This window comes from Bradysia coprophila, unplaced genomic scaffold (genome assembly GCF_014529535.1).
Source record: "Bradysia coprophila strain Holo2 unplaced genomic scaffold, BU_Bcop_v1 contig_324, whole genome shotgun sequence".
NCBI classification, from domain to species: Eukaryota; Metazoa; Arthropoda; class Insecta; order Diptera; family Sciaridae; genus Bradysia; species Bradysia coprophila.
Window position 1 is genome coordinate 3795960 of NW_023503584.1, and position 20964 is coordinate 3816923.

The 20964-nt window shown below is 35.3% G+C and overlaps 2 protein-coding genes across 3 annotated transcripts; both read left to right on the forward strand.

The window, feature by feature from the left end:
• Nucleotides 1–2989: 2989 nt before the first annotated feature.
• On the forward strand, nt 2990–5121 carry LOC119079477 (zinc finger protein 566-like). Its single transcript, XM_037187414.1, has 5 exons — nt 2990–3269; nt 3357–3558; nt 3621–3724; nt 3785–3901; nt 3966–5121. Exons 1-5 carry the CDS (start codon nt 3090–3092, stop codon nt 5094–5096), a joined length of 1734 nt encoding a protein of 577 aa, XP_037043309.1. The 5' UTR covers nt 2990–3089; the 3' UTR covers nt 5097–5121.
• Nucleotides 5122–9915: 4794 nt separating this feature from the next.
• On the forward strand, nt 9916–17402 carry LOC119079491 (GATOR complex protein NPRL2-like). Of its 2 annotated transcripts, none has more exons than XM_037187436.1 (7): nt 9916–10051; nt 15558–15877; nt 15943–16099; nt 16178–16304; nt 16378–16514; nt 16571–16799; nt 16858–17402. In XM_037187436.1, exons 2-7 carry the CDS (start codon nt 15597–15599, stop codon nt 17361–17363), a joined length of 1437 nt encoding a protein of 478 aa, XP_037043331.1. In that variant the 5' UTR covers nt 9916–10051; nt 15558–15596; the 3' UTR covers nt 17364–17402. The 2 variants fall into 2 exon arrangements, with proteins under 2 accessions (XP_037043331.1, XP_037043332.1); XM_037187437.1 differs by lacking the exon at nt 9916–10051 and adding an exon at nt 11817–12044.
• The last annotated feature ends 3562 nt before the right edge of the window (nt 17403–20964 follow it).

Below are 20964 nucleotides of genomic sequence, written 5' to 3' on the forward strand. Positions count from 1 at the left end.
TCTTCTTTTTTTTTTCATTTCTTATACTCGCTCTGAATTAAGGATTTTGATTAAGAAATGCGGTTTATGCAAATCGTCAACACAAAAAAATACTGTTCATTTCAACGTATAACTGGGGATTATGTCTCAAACAAAATATATTTTATTCATATTTAAATTCAATTCAATTTTCCTGAATAAGAATTGCACGAATCTCTTTGTCAAAGGCTCTTCATATTCGAGCGGTAGAGTTTATTCTGTTGTTCAGGAATAAGAATATTATATATATTTTTGTAGACTAAAGGCAACATTAACAGTTTCACACTTTGTCTATTTTTAAATGTTTAATGCAAGCGTTTTGTATCACCTGTATACTGCAACTTGTATTATCGTCAAAAAAAAGTAAATTAAATGTGCAATAGGCTATGGGTCTGGTCTTGTATAGATTTATAACAAAATGTCTGTTGGAACAAATGAAGTAAAATATTTTGTAGCAAAGTAAGGAAGAGTTGCACAGTTCTGCACGGCGTTCGAACCAAATAACTCCGGACGAAATATACTCGAATATTTTCAATACACTCAATAGAAGAATTCCTTTCATTTTATTTATACTCTATATACGCTCATATATCCAGTATATCGAGTCTATCTTCATATATTCCATATATCGAGTATAAGTCGGATGAGTTTGACAACCGCCACATTGAAATTTTTTACGCGATGGATTTCGATCAAACAAAATGCCAGTGTGTAGCTTGTGATATATTCGATTATATCGAATAAGTCGATTATATAGTCGAATATATTTGATATTTGCGAATATAGTCAATATATTCGAATGTAATCTAGTATATAGTCGATATATTCGATGATAGTCTAGTATATAAAAGAAATTTTTTCAACAATTTTGGTCAAGTCAAAGCAATACAACACTTTGTCAATGTTGAATTACTGACCAAGCAATACAACAATTTTTTATTAATAGTATATAGTCGATATATTCGATGATAGCCGATTACTTAGTTGATATATTCGAATATATTCGAATTTAGTCGATCATATTTGATATATGCGAATATAGTCGATATATTCGAATGTATCGAGTATTTAGTCTATATATATTCGATGATAGTCGAGTATGTAGCAGATATGTTCGAATGTAATCGAGTCTATGGTCGACATATTCGATGATAGTCTAGTATATAGTCAATATATTCGAATATATTCGTGAAACAATAGACAATTTTATTCTAAATAAATCAAATCTTAATATCATATCGGACATAGCTTTATTTGAACGGTTTACTAACCTGGGTACGAACTATCAAAAATAGCTTAATGTTATAATAACCAGAACATCAAAATCAAATTAGAAGACAGATACCTACGTTTAGCATACATACAATTGGTAATTGAAGACCGTGAGTTGTACGAGATGGAAGACACATACACTCGCGGAATTTTGAAAACCGACACATTTTCTGTTTCTGTGTTTTACTTGAGTTTCTGATTTCTCCATATAAAAATACATGCAAAATTCACAAAAAAACGGTAAAACACAGAACAGAAAATGTGTCGGTTTTCAAAATTCCGTTGGCGTAATACATTTTCTTATTTTTGAGTATAATAGAAATAGTGATACCTCCTAAGCGAACATCTCGACCAATTCTTTCATATATAATGAACCATAATCCCTATACGTACATTTTACACAAATCAGATCATTCCTGTGGCCCAGAGAGAGCCTGTAGGTTACATGTGTGAGATGGAGCCAGTATTTCATTAGCTTGACTTCTTATTGATCATGTTGACTTCTCTCGAATATAAATGTAAATCTGAAACCCAAACCAACTTAATGAGAAGAAAAGTTAGAGTTCGCTAGCTAAATTGAAAACTCTTCTATTTATTTTTTAACCGACACATCTATGTGCCTGCTAAAAAGAGCTAAGATTTTGAAAAACGGCTAAATATCGCTCAGCCGATATTGGTCCTATTGAAAAACTAATTACCTTGCCAGACTCCTGAGATCACAAGGATCACTGGCATGTTGTTTGATCGAAATCCATCGCGTAAAAAAATTCATTTTTCTACATGTGGCAGTTGTCAAACACATGCGACTTATACTCGATAAACGGAATATAGTTGTTATACTGGATATACTCAGAATATACGCTATATACTCAGTATAAATAAAATGAAAGGAATTCCCCTATTGTTAAAATTCATAATCAACAAAACGTCAAACAAAATACTGTATTAACTAAAACCAAATCCAGACTTAAAGGTAAACATCACAGGCAATCAAAACGGAAGGAGTGAGCAAATGCTAGAGGCTGGAGAAAGCAATATCACAGTTAGTTTATACATCGAAAAGGCGACACAGCACTATAAACGTCACTGTCAGTCATTACTCTAATTTTTAAGCTCTCTTTAATCGCCTTGCAACTCAATAAACTCCTAACACAGCCACTAAGCCTGTTATAATCAAGGATCGCCTGCATAAGAGCCGGGTTCTGTAGAGACACATGAAGCATATCAGACTTCCGGGTACAGCGGCCACACGATGGGAATGAATCAAAAAATTGTGTTTAGTCGAGCTCAAAACCATATTGCGCAAAAGAGCCACTCTCTCAACAATGGCTAGTTGTTCAACTGGCATCAGATTGGTGCTGTACAAATAAATGGAAGACGTCAAACGAGGTCGGTAGTCCACTAAAATTCTAACGTATTCTAAAAACTCTACTCAGTTGCTTAAATACCAATAATTCAAAAAAATGATTTTCTTTCCAAAAGTTTGACTCAAAAATTCCATTCTATTTCCACAATTCTGTCGGTCTCTTTTACCACAAATTTCTACAGTCAGTGGTTGAAATATTCGCTTTTGCCATCATACATGGCATTTAATATTTTTTTTATATTTCCCGCCAATACTATTTGACATGACATATCCAAGGAATGAATTCATTGTGCTGGCAACGCTGCAAAATGTCATTCTCTATCAAATTCAAAATATAAACAAACTTTATTCTGTCGAAGCAAATGACAACAAGACATACCATGGTACGGTAACAATATAGTTTTGTGTGATTGATTCTTATAATTCATTCAGTATGAGTTCCCCAAAATGCGCTATAATTGGATGCACAAATAGCAAAGTAAAAACGCCGGAAAAGTATTTCTTCCACTCTCCCTCAGGATCAGGGGAAAGGCGACATGGGTGGATGAAACCAACGGGAAAATGGTCTCTAGCAACATCAACAAAATTTAATATTTGTGAGGACCATTTCGATGTAAGTTGAGCTTAATTCAGGTGTTCCTATCCTTTCGATATGGTTGACTTGTCAATGAATAAAATTTCAATTTTTGGAACGTTTCAGATGGATACAGACGTTGAGTTTTTCAGAATGAATGGTGCTCCTTCACTGTATAAAACAGCCTATCCACATCGTAACCTCACCACACCTGAAATGGCATTGCAGGCGAAATTGGACAAGTTTAATTGGAAATGCTTTGTTCCGAGCTGTGAGAACAAAAGACTGATGTCAGATCGGAATGTGGTTTTCTTCGCGGTGCCAGAAGGTAAATAATCATTAGATAAGCTAGCAATTTCATCTTTGACTCAACGTTAACGTTCTCAACAGGCCTGCAAGGACAGTTGTGGAGAGCTGCTGTTTTTGAGGATAAAGGTTTCACGAATGGCTCGTTGGTTAGTGACCTTGAATTCTGTTGTGAGGATCATTTTGACGTAAGTTTATAGAGTACATTGCGTCCGTTGCTTCTTTTAAAGAATATTTTCGTCGAACAGATTACAAAGGATTTTCACAAAAAATTTAGCATTGGCACGTCCATCGAATACACAATCAATGCTGGTACAGTTCCGTCATTAAATCTAAGTGATTCGAAACTAGACATTTTGGACGACGTAAGTCTTACCTTTCCATCCATTCTTACCTTTATTCGGCTCAAATTCAAAGTCCAATTTCCAGGTAAAATTGAAGCGCCTCGCTGATATGAATCTTCATCCCAGAGTGATACTAAACAACAGATTAACCTACCTGTACGGTTCAAAGTTTCCGCTATTAATCGAAAAACTTCAGATGACTGACACTTCGTTTGTGGCTGTGAAAGAAGATGCAATTGAATCAAATGGAACTGTTGAAATAAAGACCGAACCAATAGATGCTGCGTACGAATACGAATACGAAATTAGCAATGAATTGGTCCGAAAAGCAGAAAAGTCCTGCTCTGACACAAATCCACTGGAACTTGATTCGGAACCTAAATATAAACCGGATGCCGAAGCATCATCTACGAGCGAAGAAAGCGACGATCTAGATGTAACAACTGACGACAATTCATCCACAGACGACGAATCGTTTGAACCTGACACATCTGATGATTCAACAGAATCAGAAGAATCAGAAGGTTCAGAAGAAGCAGAAAGTTTGGAAGATGAGGTCAAATCAGAAGGTGAATCAGATTTAAATACAACCGAACGCTTCGAATGCCGCTACTGTCTGCAGTTGGTTCAAAATTTGGACAGACATGTGGAGCGAATACATTGGAATTTTTCGAAAAATGTTAACCGAACCCGTTGCGGATTGTGTCCGTTAATATATCCACGATCAAAAGATCTGCGCAGACATCAAATATACGTCCATAGTGGTAATGCTTATGCTTGCGACATATGTGACAGTTTGGCACGAACGCATGAAGCGATTCGGATCCATATCCTACGGGAGCATTCCAGCGAACGGACAATGCTCTGTCAGCATTGTGGTAAAAGTTACAAATTTATTTGGCAGCTAAAACGTCATGTGCGAAGCATACACATCGGTGTTGAGAAGCAACGTACACACGTTTGTCAGCAGTGTGATAAGAAATTTTTTTCGGCGAATGACATGACAAAACACGTGAATTCGGTGCATTTGAATTTGCGACCGTACAAATGTGATGAAAGCGGTTGCAATAAGGCATTTAAACAACAGTTCCATTTGAAAGCCCATCACGCACAGGTACATGCCAAGCAGAATCGCTATTCGTGTTTGATTTGCGACAAAAAGTTTTCGTTGAAAGGCAACTTAACAGCGCACTTGAAAAATGTCCACAAAAATTGAAATACAAATTTGTTTGATTAGTTAATGCGACATCTCTATAGTGTGTATCAAGAAGGCTGTCATCTGGATTATTACACTTAGCTTCACATATCTTCAAACAGAAGTCCACATTCTTCACAAATCCTTAAGCACACAACCTTCTAGAATTCTTCAAAGATCTGGCTACCATTTGTGCTCTTCCATATTTTTCCTAGTTGCACGGACCTGTCCAACGATTTAACAAAAATAGCTTTAGCAAGAGTTCACAATACTTCGACTGATTTGGTAGTAAATGATAGATTTCGAAGGTACTCATCAAGAGGTTTTTAAGAGGCTTTAATATGCGAACGTCACTTTGCGAAATCTTCGACCAATTGAAATCCAAGGGGTCTCCGAATACAGCTTTTTTGGTATGGATGGATTCGTTGGACTCTGCTGAGTCATTTGTAGAAGAATTATTTTTTTCAAACACTTTCACCTTAGGTGTGGACCTCTGGGAAAAATGCACTACACCGAATGGGGCAAAAGCAGAGCCGTGGCCAGACCCAAAACTTAGAGGGGGCGCGCGCCCCAAGAAAATGTTTAATTGGAACTTTGATAATACAGATATGCGCATTCTTACAACATATCACACTTACACAGATAGTAAATTACTGAAGCAAGCGTCACACCAAAATTTCTAAACTAGATTTTCTATGTGATAGAAGTAGACAATTTCGAGCGAAGCGAGGCGAATTTTTTTTCGGATAATATCTATGATTGTAGTAAAAATGGTTTTCCGTTCATAATAAGGTTATTTGTCACATCATTTTTCCTATCTTTCGATTTCAAGTTAAGCTTCACCGTCAAGAATACCTTGCCGTTCAGGACTATAACGTTTTAGTTTTAGGCTAACTGAGCCCGATTTTTTCGCTGTTTGCGCGTACTGGTCTTAAACGAACTATATATAGACTGGAAATTACGAACAAAATTACGTAAATAATGTGTTTCCAACATGAAGTACAAAATGTTTGATAGTGTGAGAATTGGTGTGCAAATAAGAATTTGAATTTGTTTACCACACAACACTTTTGAATTTAAAAAAAAAAATGGGAAAGATTACCTTGACGATGTCGATAGAAAGTTTCAGAGACCGGAAGTGTTACTCGAAAAGAGTTGTTTTATTCCAATATAGTAGATACGCAACCGGTTATCGGGAAAATAATATTTTGGAACATACACTTTTGACATAGTTAATTTATGAATAACAATTAAAACTTGAGACCACTTCTCTTGTGCTAATGCAGTCTCTTAAAATACGCGTCTGCACCATACTTTTACTATAATGATTATTTGTCCCGAATTTCAAAGACAAAACTGTGCACTGTGCGTTGTTCGCGGTAAATGAAAATCTATTTGCTAAATTAACAACTATTAAAAATATCAACGCCTACATGTATTGGTGCAACATTTCACGTAAAATGGTACGAAATATGCATCTTATACAAATTGATGTTGGGGACACATTTTATCGTACGAAATAAATAACAGTCTAGTAATAATTCGTCTAAGGTCCTGATAAGTACACGTACATACGTACAAATATGTTTGAGTTATTAATTTAAAGAAAAGTCAGAGTATATTTTCATTTCATGCTTGATGTTTGTACCCAATTGCTTGCCAATGTTTGTTGAAGAAAACTCAATTACAGAAAAAATTAAGTAGAAGATCTGCCGCGCAGCGAAAAAAAAATCATAAGCAAGGAAAGACGGAAAGTAGAGTTACCAAAGATTTAAAGTAAAACAGTAATGTTTCAAAAATCCTAGAGGGGCGCAAGTTTTTCCAGGGGCTACGGCTACCTGGCTACGGCTCTGGGCAAAAGTGTATTTAGGCAATATTCTCCTTACAACTAAATGAAATTATGGTCAAATACTAGCCTCAACAAGGTACACATTTAGCAGTATCGATATGTTCGAGAAAGTTCTGCAGTACTTTTACCTCGAAAAATTTACGATTTTCGAAGAGGTCCGGAGGACGGCGCGATCCTGATACCTGCAAAGTAATGGTATGGGATGTCATTTCTAGGTACCTAGATAAGAACCCTATAAAAATCGCCAAGGTTAAGTGGTCGCGCCGGCAACAGTATCACTTTAAAAAAAAGAGCTCAAAAATGACACCCCCGTTAAAATTTGGTCACTCTAGCTGATATTGATTCCTGAACGCTAACCTTTCGATTGACACCTCAAACGATATGAAATAAGTGTGATCTGTAGTCACGTTTTAGCAGTAAAGTCGACCTACGACGAAGCTGGAAAAACTTAAATTTATGATCGGCAAAAAAATTATGTTAAATTGATTAGTAGGCCTGAAATATGCCTTTACACCATTACTGCTACGAATTTATTATTTCCGATGAAAGGTAAGTGATATTTACACTTAAAAGCAATCTCATTGCTCTCAGCCATAGTGAAGGAGGCAAAGGCGACAACTTCTAATTACAAAAATAAACTACTTTTCATCGGAAATATTAAATTCTAAACGCCCAGATGGCGTCACACTCGCACCATGGTCCAAAGGGAAACGATTAATTTGGGACGTTACCTGTGTCGACACTTTGGCAGCATCATATCTTCACCTTACAAGCAAGGTAGCAGGTTCAGCGGCTGAACGAGCATGCCAACAGAAGCACAGTCATTATACGAAACTCAAAGCGTCAGGTTTTCTGTTGGCTGGTTGAGCATTCGAAACAAGTACAAGGAAACAAAATTATTCGTAGATTCAATTGGCAAAATGTTAATTGAAGAAACTGGTGACATTCGAGCAAAACAATTCTTATATAACCGTTTATCTTTGGCTACTCAACAAGGCAACGCAGCCAGCATTTTAGGTACCCACCCAACAAACAATAAGTTTGACGAAATTTTTAAGTTATAAATATTTGAACCTACACATGTAAAATGATCACAATTTACTTGGATTAATTAAACAAATTTATTATTTTGCTTTAAATTCTAATGTAAAAACTATAAAGAGTTATTTCAATTTAACATAATTTTTTTGCCGATGATAATTTTAGTTTTTCCACCTTCGTCGTAGGTCGACTTTACTGCTAAAACGTGACTACACGTAGAGTGTGTGTGCAGTTTGTATGGAGGTTATTTAATATAACTCATAAAATTCGGAGACCCATTGGTTTCAAATTTCATATAAGCTGGTCGGAGATTTCGCAAAGTGACTCGATCTACTTGTTAAATTTTTATTTTCTGATTTCGCTCTTTGTTATCATCATCGCACCGTTAGAGTATTTCTACCTACATCGGAGTGCCTATTTTAAAGCATGACTCGCACGAACTACGTTTACAAAAACGTTATCCGTTTTGCATCCGTTTACGCAGAAAAATTGAACATGATTCCGTTTTGTCACCGTTTAGTACAAAACTTTCTCTCAAAAATTTATTTGGATCCACTGGCTTTTGTTTAACCTGTTACAGACGGCAGGAATATGACCAGTATTATTATCGGGTCTATTACTTCAATCGATCGAAATATTTAAAATCTTGTACTTCAATTTTTTTAACGTGCATTTTACAACGTAAAGGACCATATTACCCAGAGCCTGTCATTATTTCTGTCGTCGTTATCGGTAAAAGATGAACAGTCGTCACTTTTCAGACCATGTGACAAATTAATTGTCAATTTTTCGACCATAAAATCATAAAATTTCGCGAATCAATTCAATGATTCGTTGAACAAGAAGCCAAACATAATCTTAAATATTCAGGCTAACGACAAACTTTTTTAACAGTGTATTAGCTGTGTGTGTTAGCTGAAAGCTCTCTAAATCTTTACTCAGTTGAATTTTTTGTCGCTTATCTACACTAGATGATATCCTAACGAAAATACAGTTTACAACTGAGAGTGAGCTTTCCATTAGTGTGGCTGCTCCATAATTATATATCAACGTTCATTGACTTTTGTGATATACCAGCAATGTGTTGTCGCGTGTGTAATAGGTGATATCTTGTTGATATCTTGAAATTGGAAACATGATGGAACTGTAGTACAATACAATTTTGCGACATTTTGAGCATCAGGAATGCATTGGTTAAGCATTAACTCTAATGAAATTTGAATTGCATTCAACAGCGCAAACAGAATATGTTTCACTAGTACACTCACCACCTCAACATTTGGATTGTTAGATAACATTCATAGCGGTGCTTGTGTAAATGGTAGATAAGCACATGTTATAGTGTAGACTGATGCTGATACGATACGATTTACAATTACGTATGTCTTAAGTATGGTTTCCACTCAACAAAAAGTACTCCGAGTGAGAGCCGTGAGAAAGCAAGCTGTCAAGTAAACAAAGCAAAAATTGAAAAAATTCAATTTTGTCTCTCACACTTTTTTCGTAAGTGGAAATCAAGCATTACACTTCATTGCATTTTGATTTCATTGGTTTTATGTTTAAAGAACTTCCGTGAATTCATGAACTCCTCTCTTTATGAAACAGATAAGAGAAAATTTCCACAGGGTTCCGTTATAGCTTCAGGAAAACACATACTCAATAATAGTCTCTACTAATTCAGACACTGTACACACAGTCGTGCAAGTAATGTGAAGCAACACGAGTACACTAATTTTTGAGTTTATTAATTTCAATAAACAAATTAACAGCTGATAAAAAAAAACCTCTTTGCCATAGTGTGTATGCTTTCTATATGTCCAGGCAAATATTATATTCAATTAACATATCATGCGTTGTTATATGAGATAGCTTAAGTCAACAGCAATGTAGCAAAACTTTGGAAAATGAAAATCGACTTTGAAACACGAGCACTTGTAAATGCTTCTGTGTTGTGTATTGTAATTATCGTCTTCTACATATTTACGATTCTGTATGATAGCAGATACGATGTCAATTTAAAATTCAGTATAGAGCCAGCTCTTCACGATAACATTGGTCATTTAAATTAGCTTAACATTTTAAAGCGGTGAGTATTGAAACGGTTATACGGTTCGGGTGCAATAAAGAATGTTATTTTGTGCTTTCAATGCGGAAGTGGTAGTGTAAGCTCAAGTTGATTATGGGAAAGAAAATCTTAGTGAGTTATAAAGCTTCACAAACTATTAACTTTTGTCAAATGTAAGTTGAGATTAAAAGGTTGAAGTTCAGAAAGTGTGACTCTGATGAATTTTGTAAGCAAATTTGAGTAAACAAATGGGATGAATCGAAGCTCTGATAATAATAATGTTGATTCTTTAAAGTCTATACCATACCATAAAGAGATTATTGTTTACTGTACGGTATGATTGTGAGTAGTTGCGGGTTGCGTTACTTCTTTCATTTTTAAATAAATCTTGAACGAAATCTTGTACTTCATAACTTTTAACATTTGTCATATCAGACCACATTAGCCAGAGCTTATTGCTCATTTTCACCGCATCAATCCATATCAGATGATTATATATGGCCATCCAAAGCAGGTTTACTTTCAGTTCTATTCACTACTTATCATCATCTATTCACGGTTCGTCCAAGTGTCTGTATAGAAAAACTAAATATAAGTATAGGCGTTCCAGGCACTATGGCTTCTATAGACAGACGACCTAAATAAATTAACAAAAAAATATATTTTGTTTTAACGATCGTTTCTTTATACTAAAATTGATTTAAAAATAAAATCTTTTTATTAAGACACCCGAGGCATAAAATGTAAATGCTTGAGTTTGTATATTTACGTTATATTATTTCTGATGTTGACGTTGTCTATTTGATTAATTGGTGAGAATGACCAATAAAATTATGATAAATTAGCGACCTTAAATTCTTTCAATAGTTCAGCAAAGCGCTCATCGCGTCGTCACGGTTTGTACTTATTATTAGCGGAATGAGAAAAACTTTTGTTGATCGGGAATTGGATGAGACATTTAGCATTACGTATTCAGTTAATAAATTTTGTGTGAATACAATTCAATTGCCAATCTACTCTGCAATACATTATTTCGACCGACAAATAACCATAATTGTGTTAGGTGTATGATATTCCCGTCTACCGACTATACTTTCGTGGTATTTTCTCCGACAAAAATATTATTTCCATGTAAGGGTGAACTATCACAACATATAGTTTAGTTCAGACATGTTAAGTTTCCCACGAATTTTGATAAAGTTCTCAGCAAACATAAATCGTTGAAGTTTTAATACAAAATCTGCCTGCGGACAAAAAATGTACAGCTTTCGTCTGTTATATTCAAATTTACTCAACAACCCCGCGGATTGTTATTCTAGGCTGTTTGGTTTAGATGTGAAAATGCAATATTCATCGAATTTTCACATAGTGATAAAATAGTAGAAAACACATTACAACCGAAGTGTGGATTCCGCGGTTCGAAATACGAATGAATTCGTACCGAAAGTGAGAGTTAAGAAAAGTTTAAAATCATCGATGCGCCGTATACTAGTCTTTGATCAATGAAAATGTAACGCAAGTTAATTATTGTGACGATTGTATTGCCAATACCAAAACGCAATTGTATGCGATAAAGCCGCACATTTAATTTTCACACTGTAGATATCGTTTAGACGAGGCTATTGTATGCTTATCGTTGACTGAAGTTAAATGCACTCGAAACCGAGATAAACATCTCTAAGAACGACAACCCAATTTAAACATGCAACAACAACAAGAACTTTTCTCAGTTGATTATATGCATGCAATCTCTGGAAGACGACTTCAATGAAAAATACAGAAACGATTCAGTTTGAATAATTCAGTTAGACTGATCGGTAGATGCATGTGTAAAATCAGTCAACAGTTTTTCTATTTTTCGTTGCTTGACTAGAATATTTCGAATTTTTCTTTTCTCAAATTCAGTTGTGGTTGCGATATTTTTTTGATTATATTTGTATACATCTATACGAAGGAAAGCATGTGTATATCGCAGATGAGTGAAGCTTATAAATACAATCTGGTGGTTATCAAAGTGTGTTTCTGAAATAGGTTTTTATGAGAGTTACAATTGTATTTTTGATGATCGAAATTAATTGAAACTATGCCTATACCGAAAATTCGACTCTACAATGTGTGCATGTGTGAGGCGGTTATTAATTTTAGAAATAGTGGTCGCCAACAGTAATGTTATTCAAATGAGAACTTGTTTCGTTCTTGTTGGTTTAAATTGTTTTGATGCACCTTTGTATGCATTTTGAAAACTGGATTGGCCGCGACAGTGTCGTTTGTAATGAGTGGGTCATTGGAATATTTTTGATTCACTGGAGCATGCTGCTGATCGACATGTTATATATATAAGACTTTATTCACACTGTTTTTCAACAAAAGTTGCCATACGACTCAGTATTCTAGACAATTGGCAAGTTAGTTAATTGAAATGGAAAAAGTGAATGGATAGTTGTTTCGATTTGTTCTTATAAAACTTATACGTTCTGTTGAAAATTTTCATTGAATTGAGCAGACTCGAGAGAAACTATTTAGGTTTAGGTTAATAGTACTCGAAATGATTCTGACTCGAAATATGCTTCAATCTGAACCCGAATTTCTGTCTTTGATCAAATCCAGATCGACCTTAGACATGACAAAACAGGTCAGATGATTTTTTATTAAAACAATTTTCATTTTAGATGTGAGTCTGATCGACAATTTCATATGCAGTTTCAGGGAAGCCTGACCTGTTCCGAGTTTTAGTTTGAAATGTCTTTTTTCGAACTAGAATTTGAATATTTCGTTTTTTACTTGCTACACGTGTTATGGTCTAAGAATATATTTTCTTTTGGCCATAAACACATAGAGTACAAGAACACTTATTCGAGAGTTAGAAACTTGATTTCATAACACGGGTAGCAAGAAAAAACGAAATATTCAAATATCATAGGAAAATGGGTTAATTTGTGGTACATGCAGTTTTAAATTTAAGTATTCGTGTTGGAGGATTACACATGCAATCACAACGAAAATAAAATTATTTTTTTTTACAATTTTAATAGATTGAGTGCAGTTTCATAATGCACTGTTTACTAGTTCTGGTTTCACTGTTACATAGATATTATGTCCTAAATGCTAGTGAATAGAACTTTCCAATAAAGTTGCTTAATCGGTTTTATTTCTTACCCCATGCGAAACTTGACCATTACATAGCAGTTTGCCACCTGCTAATACTTTCGTTTCATTTTCCGTGATTTCCTTTCCCATTGGGCATGGGTAGGCAATAAACAAGAATGCATTGGTTGCTGCTGCATAATTATTTCGGAAGGAGCTTGGTGAAGCTCGCAAAAACACTGGTGTGTTTTTGAACAACGAACTGCGGAAACTGTTTTTCGACAAGTTTTTCGCCTTCGGCTCGGATATACAAACTACACGCTTAACGGAAATACAGTTACTAAATTTTTACCTCATGTACTGAATTAATTTTGAAACATCGAATGTACTTAAATGGAGTTTCCAAAGTGTCGAAAGTGACTTATTACAACCCTGTTAATGAAAATTAAATTGACTTTAAGCATTATCACCATAACTCGTGAAAAACTCTCGTTTTCGTGTGTTTATTGACCTTGGCTTCGCCAAAAGACACACGAAAGCTCTACTTTTCATCTCTTGTTATGTAAAAGACTATTCTAATGTGTGGCACAGAGATGAGCTGGTTTTCCGAAAAACCGGAATTTTCGGTTCGGTTTGAACCGAACCATAAACTTCGGTTCGGTTTAGACCAAACCAAATATTGCGCTTCGGTTCAAACCAGACCGAAAAATCCGGTTTTCCCGTAAAACAATATGAAATGCAGCCAGACTCATCAAAATTGATTGATTTGATAATAAACTCACCGAAAAATAAGTAAACGGGGCAATTGTATACGAATTGTACTGAAATCAGAAAATCTCTTGAACATGGTTTCTCACACAAATTGTATATTATTGCTCCGTTTACTTATTTCCGGTGAGTTTATGATCAAATCAATCAATTTAGACGAGTCTGGCTTCATTCTTATTGTTTTACTGGAAAACCGGAAATTCGGTTTGGTCTACACCGAACGTTTATGGTTCGGTTCAAACGAAACCGAAAATTCCGGTTTTTCGGGAAACTGCGGGAAAAAGACCGAATTCGACTTTTTCGAAGAATTATTTTCATTTATTAATTTTCACGTCACTCAAAAACAATAGATGTGTCTTCGTCTTCGAATATTTGTTGCTTTCGGCAAGCTTAGAATCCAGACATGACAACTAATCCATCCACAGTCTTCACTCCATGTTTCCGATATATGTGTGCTTCACGTTGTACTTCTACAGATTTAAACATTGAAATAAATTAATAAATAATTTTCTTGTCGTACGCTAAAGCTAAAGCGTTCGACACGCTTCTTGTTTCAAAAATAATAACAATAAGACATACAGCACGAATCCAACAAAATTAATTTACATTTTCGTCTAATCGACGCATCAACACAACACATTCGAAATCTGCCGCTCGCATAATATTCATTTTGTCGTTCGACAAAACGCCGTAACAAAAACCCGAAAAAAATACAAACGCAGTTGTACATGTAACGTACAACAGTTGTATGTACATGTTTGTACCGAAGTTTTCAAAATGTGATTTCGTCGTAAATACTAAACAATATGTTATGAAACTTTGGGCACTGAAAGATCTAATTTGGATTCATCATTCTCAACTTTAATATCAAAAAAATGTTTCGTCGTTAAGACATGGCAGGTATGTGAAAATGGACAATGTCGTTAAAAAATCGACGGTAAATGCTCATTTTCACATACCTGCCATGTCTTAACGACGAAACATTTTTTTGATATTAAAGTTGAGAATGATGAATCCAAATTAGATCTTTCAGTGCCCAAAGTTTCATAACATATTGTTTAGTATTTACGACGAAATCACATTTTGAAAACTTCGGTACAAACATGTACACACAACTGTCGTACGTTACATGTACAACTGCGTTTGTATTTTTTTCGGGTTTTTGTTACGGCGTTTTGTCGAACGACAAAATGAATATTATGCGAGCGGCAGATTTCGAATGTGTTGTGTTGATGCGTCGATTAGACGAAAATGTAAATTAATTTTGTTGGATTCGTGCTGTATGTCTTATTGTTATTATTTTTGAAACAAGAAGCGTGTCGAACGCTTTAGCTTTAGCGTACGACAAGAAAATTATTTATTAATTTATTTCAATGTTTAAATCTGTAGAAGTACAACGTGAAGCACACATATATCGGAAACATGGAGTGAAGACTGTGGATGGATTAGTTGTCATGTCTGGATTCTAAGCTTGCCGAAAGCAACAAATATTCGAAGACGAAGACACATCTATTGTTTTTGAGTGACATGAAAATTAATAAATGAAAATAATTCTTCGAAAAAGTCGAATTCGGTCTTTTTCCCGCAGTTTCCGGATAAATGGCTCATCTCTGGTGTGGTATTGTTTGGAGCGACGTATGAGATTTACATTAATAACGATTTCATTATTTTCCAGTATTTATGCCGAAATAAAATCAATCTCTGATTGTTATCTATGGATCAAATCTCAAATCACAATGGTGTCGAGTCCTCAGAAGAGCAAATTTTACAAAATGGATTAAGTGAAGACGACGACTACAAATATGAACCGTATAATGACAATGATGTAGACGATCCAGAACCAGTCAAATGTATATTTTTATGTGAATTTCATCCAACGGCTGGTCCGAAAATCTCATGCCAAGAACCAGCTGATTTCATATCGAAAGAACTTTTCAAAACAGTCAGCCGATATATCATACCAAAGATTCAGTTACAACGAAGCTTCCTTAGTGTGTAAATTCATAGAATTTTCCTGCCTTAAACTGAATAGACGGAATAACGTTGTTGATGTGTTTCAGATCATTGCTCGGGAAGAAAATACTCGGTTATCCGGTTCGAATAGACAACAAACAGTACACGAGAAATGCGTTCTACTTTAACTTTTGTTTCGTTTTCGCTCCAACCACTCGGACCGTTGTGTATGAACCAGTCGTACGCAAGCTAACGGAATACATGGTAATAACTGTTCAACCCCTCTTTTCTTTGTATCACTGTTGTTGATACAGCATTTGAATCTTCTGAAATTGATTGCAGTTAACAATGGAATTGTCAACGAAGATACTTTCTCAAATAAATGATGCGGCACAAGTGACTCGACTCACCAGGCTCCTAGCACAAATTCGGAGGGACATCAACAGAAAACGAATGTGTATGCTTCAAGGTAACGTACAATCTCAATTAAGTGATGAAGAGCGCTCAAGATTTTAAAAATTAAAAAAAAAACTTTTTTGCAGAGGGCAGCACTATCATACCGTTATGTGTCGTTCCACATTACCCCGAACAGCCGGCAGTGTATCCACATAGTGCAGTTATATTAAATAGTAAATTTCATAAATATGTTCAAACACAATGGGATCTCACAACATTACGAGTACATTGAGGTAACATCGAACCTGTAAGACGTTTTACCTGATTGAATTTTTCTAGATCTTGCCTTACATAAATGGCTTTAATCATATCAGTCGAATATCAGCAATGGCCGATGTAGCACAAGGCTTAGTCATCGATTGTGTAAAACACTTAGTTCTATTAGGAGTGGCCGTTATCGTTCCAGTTTTTCAATATAGCAATGTGTATCGACCGACACCGAAACTGTCTCAATTAGCAAAGTGCCACCTATTGCAGGAACGTTGCATAGAACGTTGCTCCAAATCAAGTAAGTGACAGACAATTTCCCATCTTCTGTTATAAAGATGGCAAAATTTTTATTCAAGATCTGCGACAAGCCAAAGTACGTGACATTTTCCGAATCTTCGCATCGATGGCCCATGGAGCCACATTCGGTGAATTGTGTGTCCGTTTCAATCCGGCCGCACTGAACATCAGTGAAAAGCAAATGGTACTGTTCGGTCTGTTAGAAGGCCTAATTCGACGTGTCGACAGATATCCAATTACGGTCAGCCGAAATCTGTTCTACGACGACGAGGATGCACTTGCATTTCTGAACAAAAAACCAATTGCGCCCGGTCCGATAGACACCTTTGATCCGTTGTTTGCAACGGATGCTCCGCCACCGAAAGATCGAGTCAGTCATCCGTTGCCGCGAGGAAATAACAAACGGCAGCAATGTAACGGTAATAATGGTACTGGTAACCAGCAATTGTGCATTTACAACGGTTTGAAATCATTGGACGAGATTTGCTGCACTAGGGGTATTAGTTCCGGTCAGCTTGAGATGCAATTAGCCAAAGATAGGCATGTTATCGTACTTTTAAAATAAATTTTTGACAAATTGTAAATATATTAAACTCAAAATGAAGAGTTTTCCTCCTACAAGCATTTATTGTACTTTATTGTATTGCCCTTTATACATACACTGCCATTCAACAGTATTGAGTGCTTTGAGTGCTTTCAGTATAAATTGTCAAAGAGATGGAGAATGGTACCGGATTTTCACGAAAGATGGCGTCTTCTCAAAGTTATACAAATTATACTCAATGATCAAATACTGTTGAATTACAGTGCATATCTAGCATATTTTCAACAATTTTATCAAGTATAGATCCGTTGATTGATTAAAAGGTAGCCGAAATTTTATTGTGAATGACTGTCACTATTAGACAAGACTATTGGATATAGATGAATACCTCATCTGTTATTCCAATCAACGACAATGTAGCAAAACACGTCTTCAAATATTTTGTAGTTTATATTGCATCAATTGCCTGAAAAATGTTGCATGGAAAGAAGTAATAGACCCAATAATTGTACTATAGGTATGGATTCCCAGAAGGTTCAGTCGAAGTATATGGGATTGAGAGACCCGTACTAGTACTCGCGCATGTATACGTGAAGTATGAACAAAAATAGTATTTTACCTAAGGCATGCTAAAGGGCTTTTTTAGCGAACGAGAGGTTTCCAGCACGTGTCCAAGGCGTGTTCTGGAATCGAGTTCGCTAAAAAAGCCTCTTAGCATAAGTTAGGAAGGTGTTGAGGAATTTCGCGCCGTGTCATTCACAATAACCCACAAAGTGACATTTTCCTTACACAAAATGTGTCATTTTGTCAATTATTGTGAATGACGTGGCGCGAAATTCCTAGCAGCTGTTAGGAACAACGTTTTGTTTATAGTGTATCGGAAATGAACGACGAAGTGGCGATATTTCGACACTACATAAGCAAAATTGATTTTTTTTCAATCACCAACTTTCTTGTCGGGAAGTCTTAGAACGAACACTTGTTTATGTTAAATTTTGTAAAAGGAAGATGATCTTATGACTTCCTGTTGCATTTCGTATATTAGAACATCCCACTTTGTGCAAGGAAAATATGTTTGGTGATGTTTCAGAAGAACGCGCAAGTTTTCTTCCTTACAGCAGATATGCGTCTTTAGACGATTATACAATTCAATCGACCTGATTTTTCAATTTATTTCTATACTTAGTAATTCTTTTCGGTTCTGTGCCTGATTATTGCAACTATAATGCGAAGGTGTCCGAATGACAACTTTTCTATTTTTGTAATAAAAAACAAAACAAAACAATCATCAAAATAGTTATGCAACACAGAGAAAAATCCTGGATTAAAATTTAAAAACGAAAATTCGATTAGAAAAAGGGACCGAGTCTTTGAAGTGAACCTTTCGAATGATTTAATTGAAAATGTTTCAAAAACTAAGTGTGACGTATGTAGATTTAAAAAAAAATTATGTCTAAGGGGTACTTCGTAACGTACGTCACACGTGTGAAAAGGATGCAAGATATGGTTATGTTATGAGTTGAAAATCTTACCTGTATCAGGTAACTTTGTCTCCAGGTAATGTACATTATCTGACACAACTGTATTTTTTGTGTGAGTCTCTGCAGCTGTGACACCTATTGTCGATTATCATTAACCTCTAGAAGATTCAAATTTCAAAAACAGATTAAAACGAAATATTTGAAAAACCTCCAAAAGTTTCTAATCTTTCGAAAACCTGACAGTTAAATCCATGATCTTTCTCTGTGAACCCAACCCATCGCTTAGCGTAAGCGACTAATATTAGCAAGCCATTTTCTATTGGAAATATAACGATCAAAATCCTCCAATTAAAATTCTTTTGGATACAAGAGAAAAAAATAATAATAACGTGAACAAGAACTTGTCTACATCAATGTACATTTGCCATTTCAAATACTAACTTGTCTACTGGCTGGGTGGATTACGAAACTATTTAAACTAGAACTTAATGTCAACGTGTTACGAACTTTACATATTAAAAAAACGTTTCTTATGCTATAATGCTTTGCCGATCCGAAGCCGGTATCAGGTATCTATAGACGGACACACAATAAAATAAGCATTTCTATATTATATCTTTCTTCTATCTTCTATCCATATTTACCTGACATAAAATTAAACATGCAAATGATAACGACTTTCAATTTTTTCAATTCCAAGGCTATCCAGCCACATATTTTATTCAGAAAATATTTAAAATCGGAACGGTTTTAAATAATAAAAAAAATTTGACTTCTAGTTTAGAGGAAATGACCGATATCGATCGAATAGGAATGATCTTACGATCGTTTCAAGGATTTTTTTGTTTTTGAATTTCATGCTAAGTTTGGAAACAATTATTTAGGTAACTTTATGTCCATTGCTTTCGCAGATATGATTTCAAAGATCAATTACTAAACGCATTCTCTTAGTAGCTGAGTATCAAAAGAAACGTCTTACGAAATGGCAGCCAGCATAGAGAAAAGGCCGCAGCCAGACTGAATTTTCAGGGTGGGTTTAGAACCGTACTTTAATTGTATGGAAAAATTGAAGTATAATGGTGGGGCTGATGATTATCTGCACTCAAAAATTGCATGAGCACCTCAGAAATGTTTAAAAATAATCTCAGAGCGAACCATCATCTCATAAAATATTATGTGTATGACGTCCGACAGTTTTATTTGTTCTACACGTTGTAGAACCTAAAGAAAGTTGTTCCACTCACAAGTACGTGTGGATTGGAATAAATCCGAAGACAACTGATGTATTTCACCCTAGCATCTTCGCTTTCACGTTGGCGTAATCAGATCTTTTCGAGATTACCTCTCAGTTTGCGTTTCGAAGTTCCTAGGAATCAGGCTGGTTTTGAAAAGATTTTTGACAGTTTTTCTAGTCCAAATTGTAGACCATAGGTAGCAATTTCATGATGATCCGGTACCCGAATCTCAAGATCCAAGAGTTCCATGCACTAGACAAAGGATAAATATAATGTATGGAGTACTGGAGTACTAACTCTAAGATGCCTCTTTGCTTTCCTTAAGAAAACTGTTGCACACATTGAACATTGAAATTAAATATGAGAGAAGCCTTTGAGTCAATTGTTATCAACACCGACGAGAAAGATGACAGATGATTTCTGGCTGTTTGTCGATTTTATAGAAAAACGTATGGTAAAACATTTGAAGTAAAAGAGACACTAAGTGATATGTTAAGCAAATGAAGTAGCAGATTATTTGGCTATATCGATATCATTTTTCCGTGGTTGTACCAATACATACAGCTCTGCGTGAATTGAATAAGTTACTTGAAAACTATTGACTACTCTATCCTCACTTATGTCTGACAGAACCAGATTTTTTTGAACCGAAAAGGTCAACTACCTTCAAGATTACGAAACAGTCGGCATATAGAACAATACACTAATACACATCAACCAATAACATCACTTTTCATAGAAGAAACAACAGGTTTTACAATCCTTCAACTTGTAAACGTTAAACTTCTTAAAGTTCAAGGCAGCAGTAAAATTTAAGATGAAAAACATATTTCTTTCATTCCGTAAAAGGCGGTCTGACGAAGAATATTTAAGACAAGTTAATAGCAACACGTATTTTATTCAATG

Excerpts from the sequence above, each read along its gene's own strand:
- LOC119079477 (XM_037187414.1), top strand. The coding sequence starts at position 3,090 with ATGAGTTCCCCAAAATGCGCTATAATTGGATGCACAAATAGCAAAGTA. Across the intron at positions 3,270-3,356 it reads TTTGTGAGGACCATTTCGAT|ATGGATACAGACGTTGAGTT; the intron begins GTAAGTTGAGCT and ends GGAACGTTTCAG. Across the intron at positions 3,902-3,965 it reads AACTAGACATTTTGGACGAC|GTAAAATTGAAGCGCCTCGC; the intron begins GTAAGTCTTACC and ends TCCAATTTCCAG.
- LOC119079491 (XM_037187436.1), top strand. The coding sequence starts at position 15,597 with ATGGATCAAATCTCAAATCACAATGGTGTCGAGTCCTCAGAAGAGCAA. Across the intron at positions 16,305-16,377 it reads ACGAATGTGTATGCTTCAAG|AGGGCAGCACTATCATACCG; the intron begins GTAACGTACAAT and ends ACTTTTTTGCAG. Across the intron at positions 16,800-16,857 it reads AGAACGTTGCTCCAAATCAA|ATCTGCGACAAGCCAAAGTA; the intron begins GTAAGTGACAGA and ends TTTTTATTCAAG.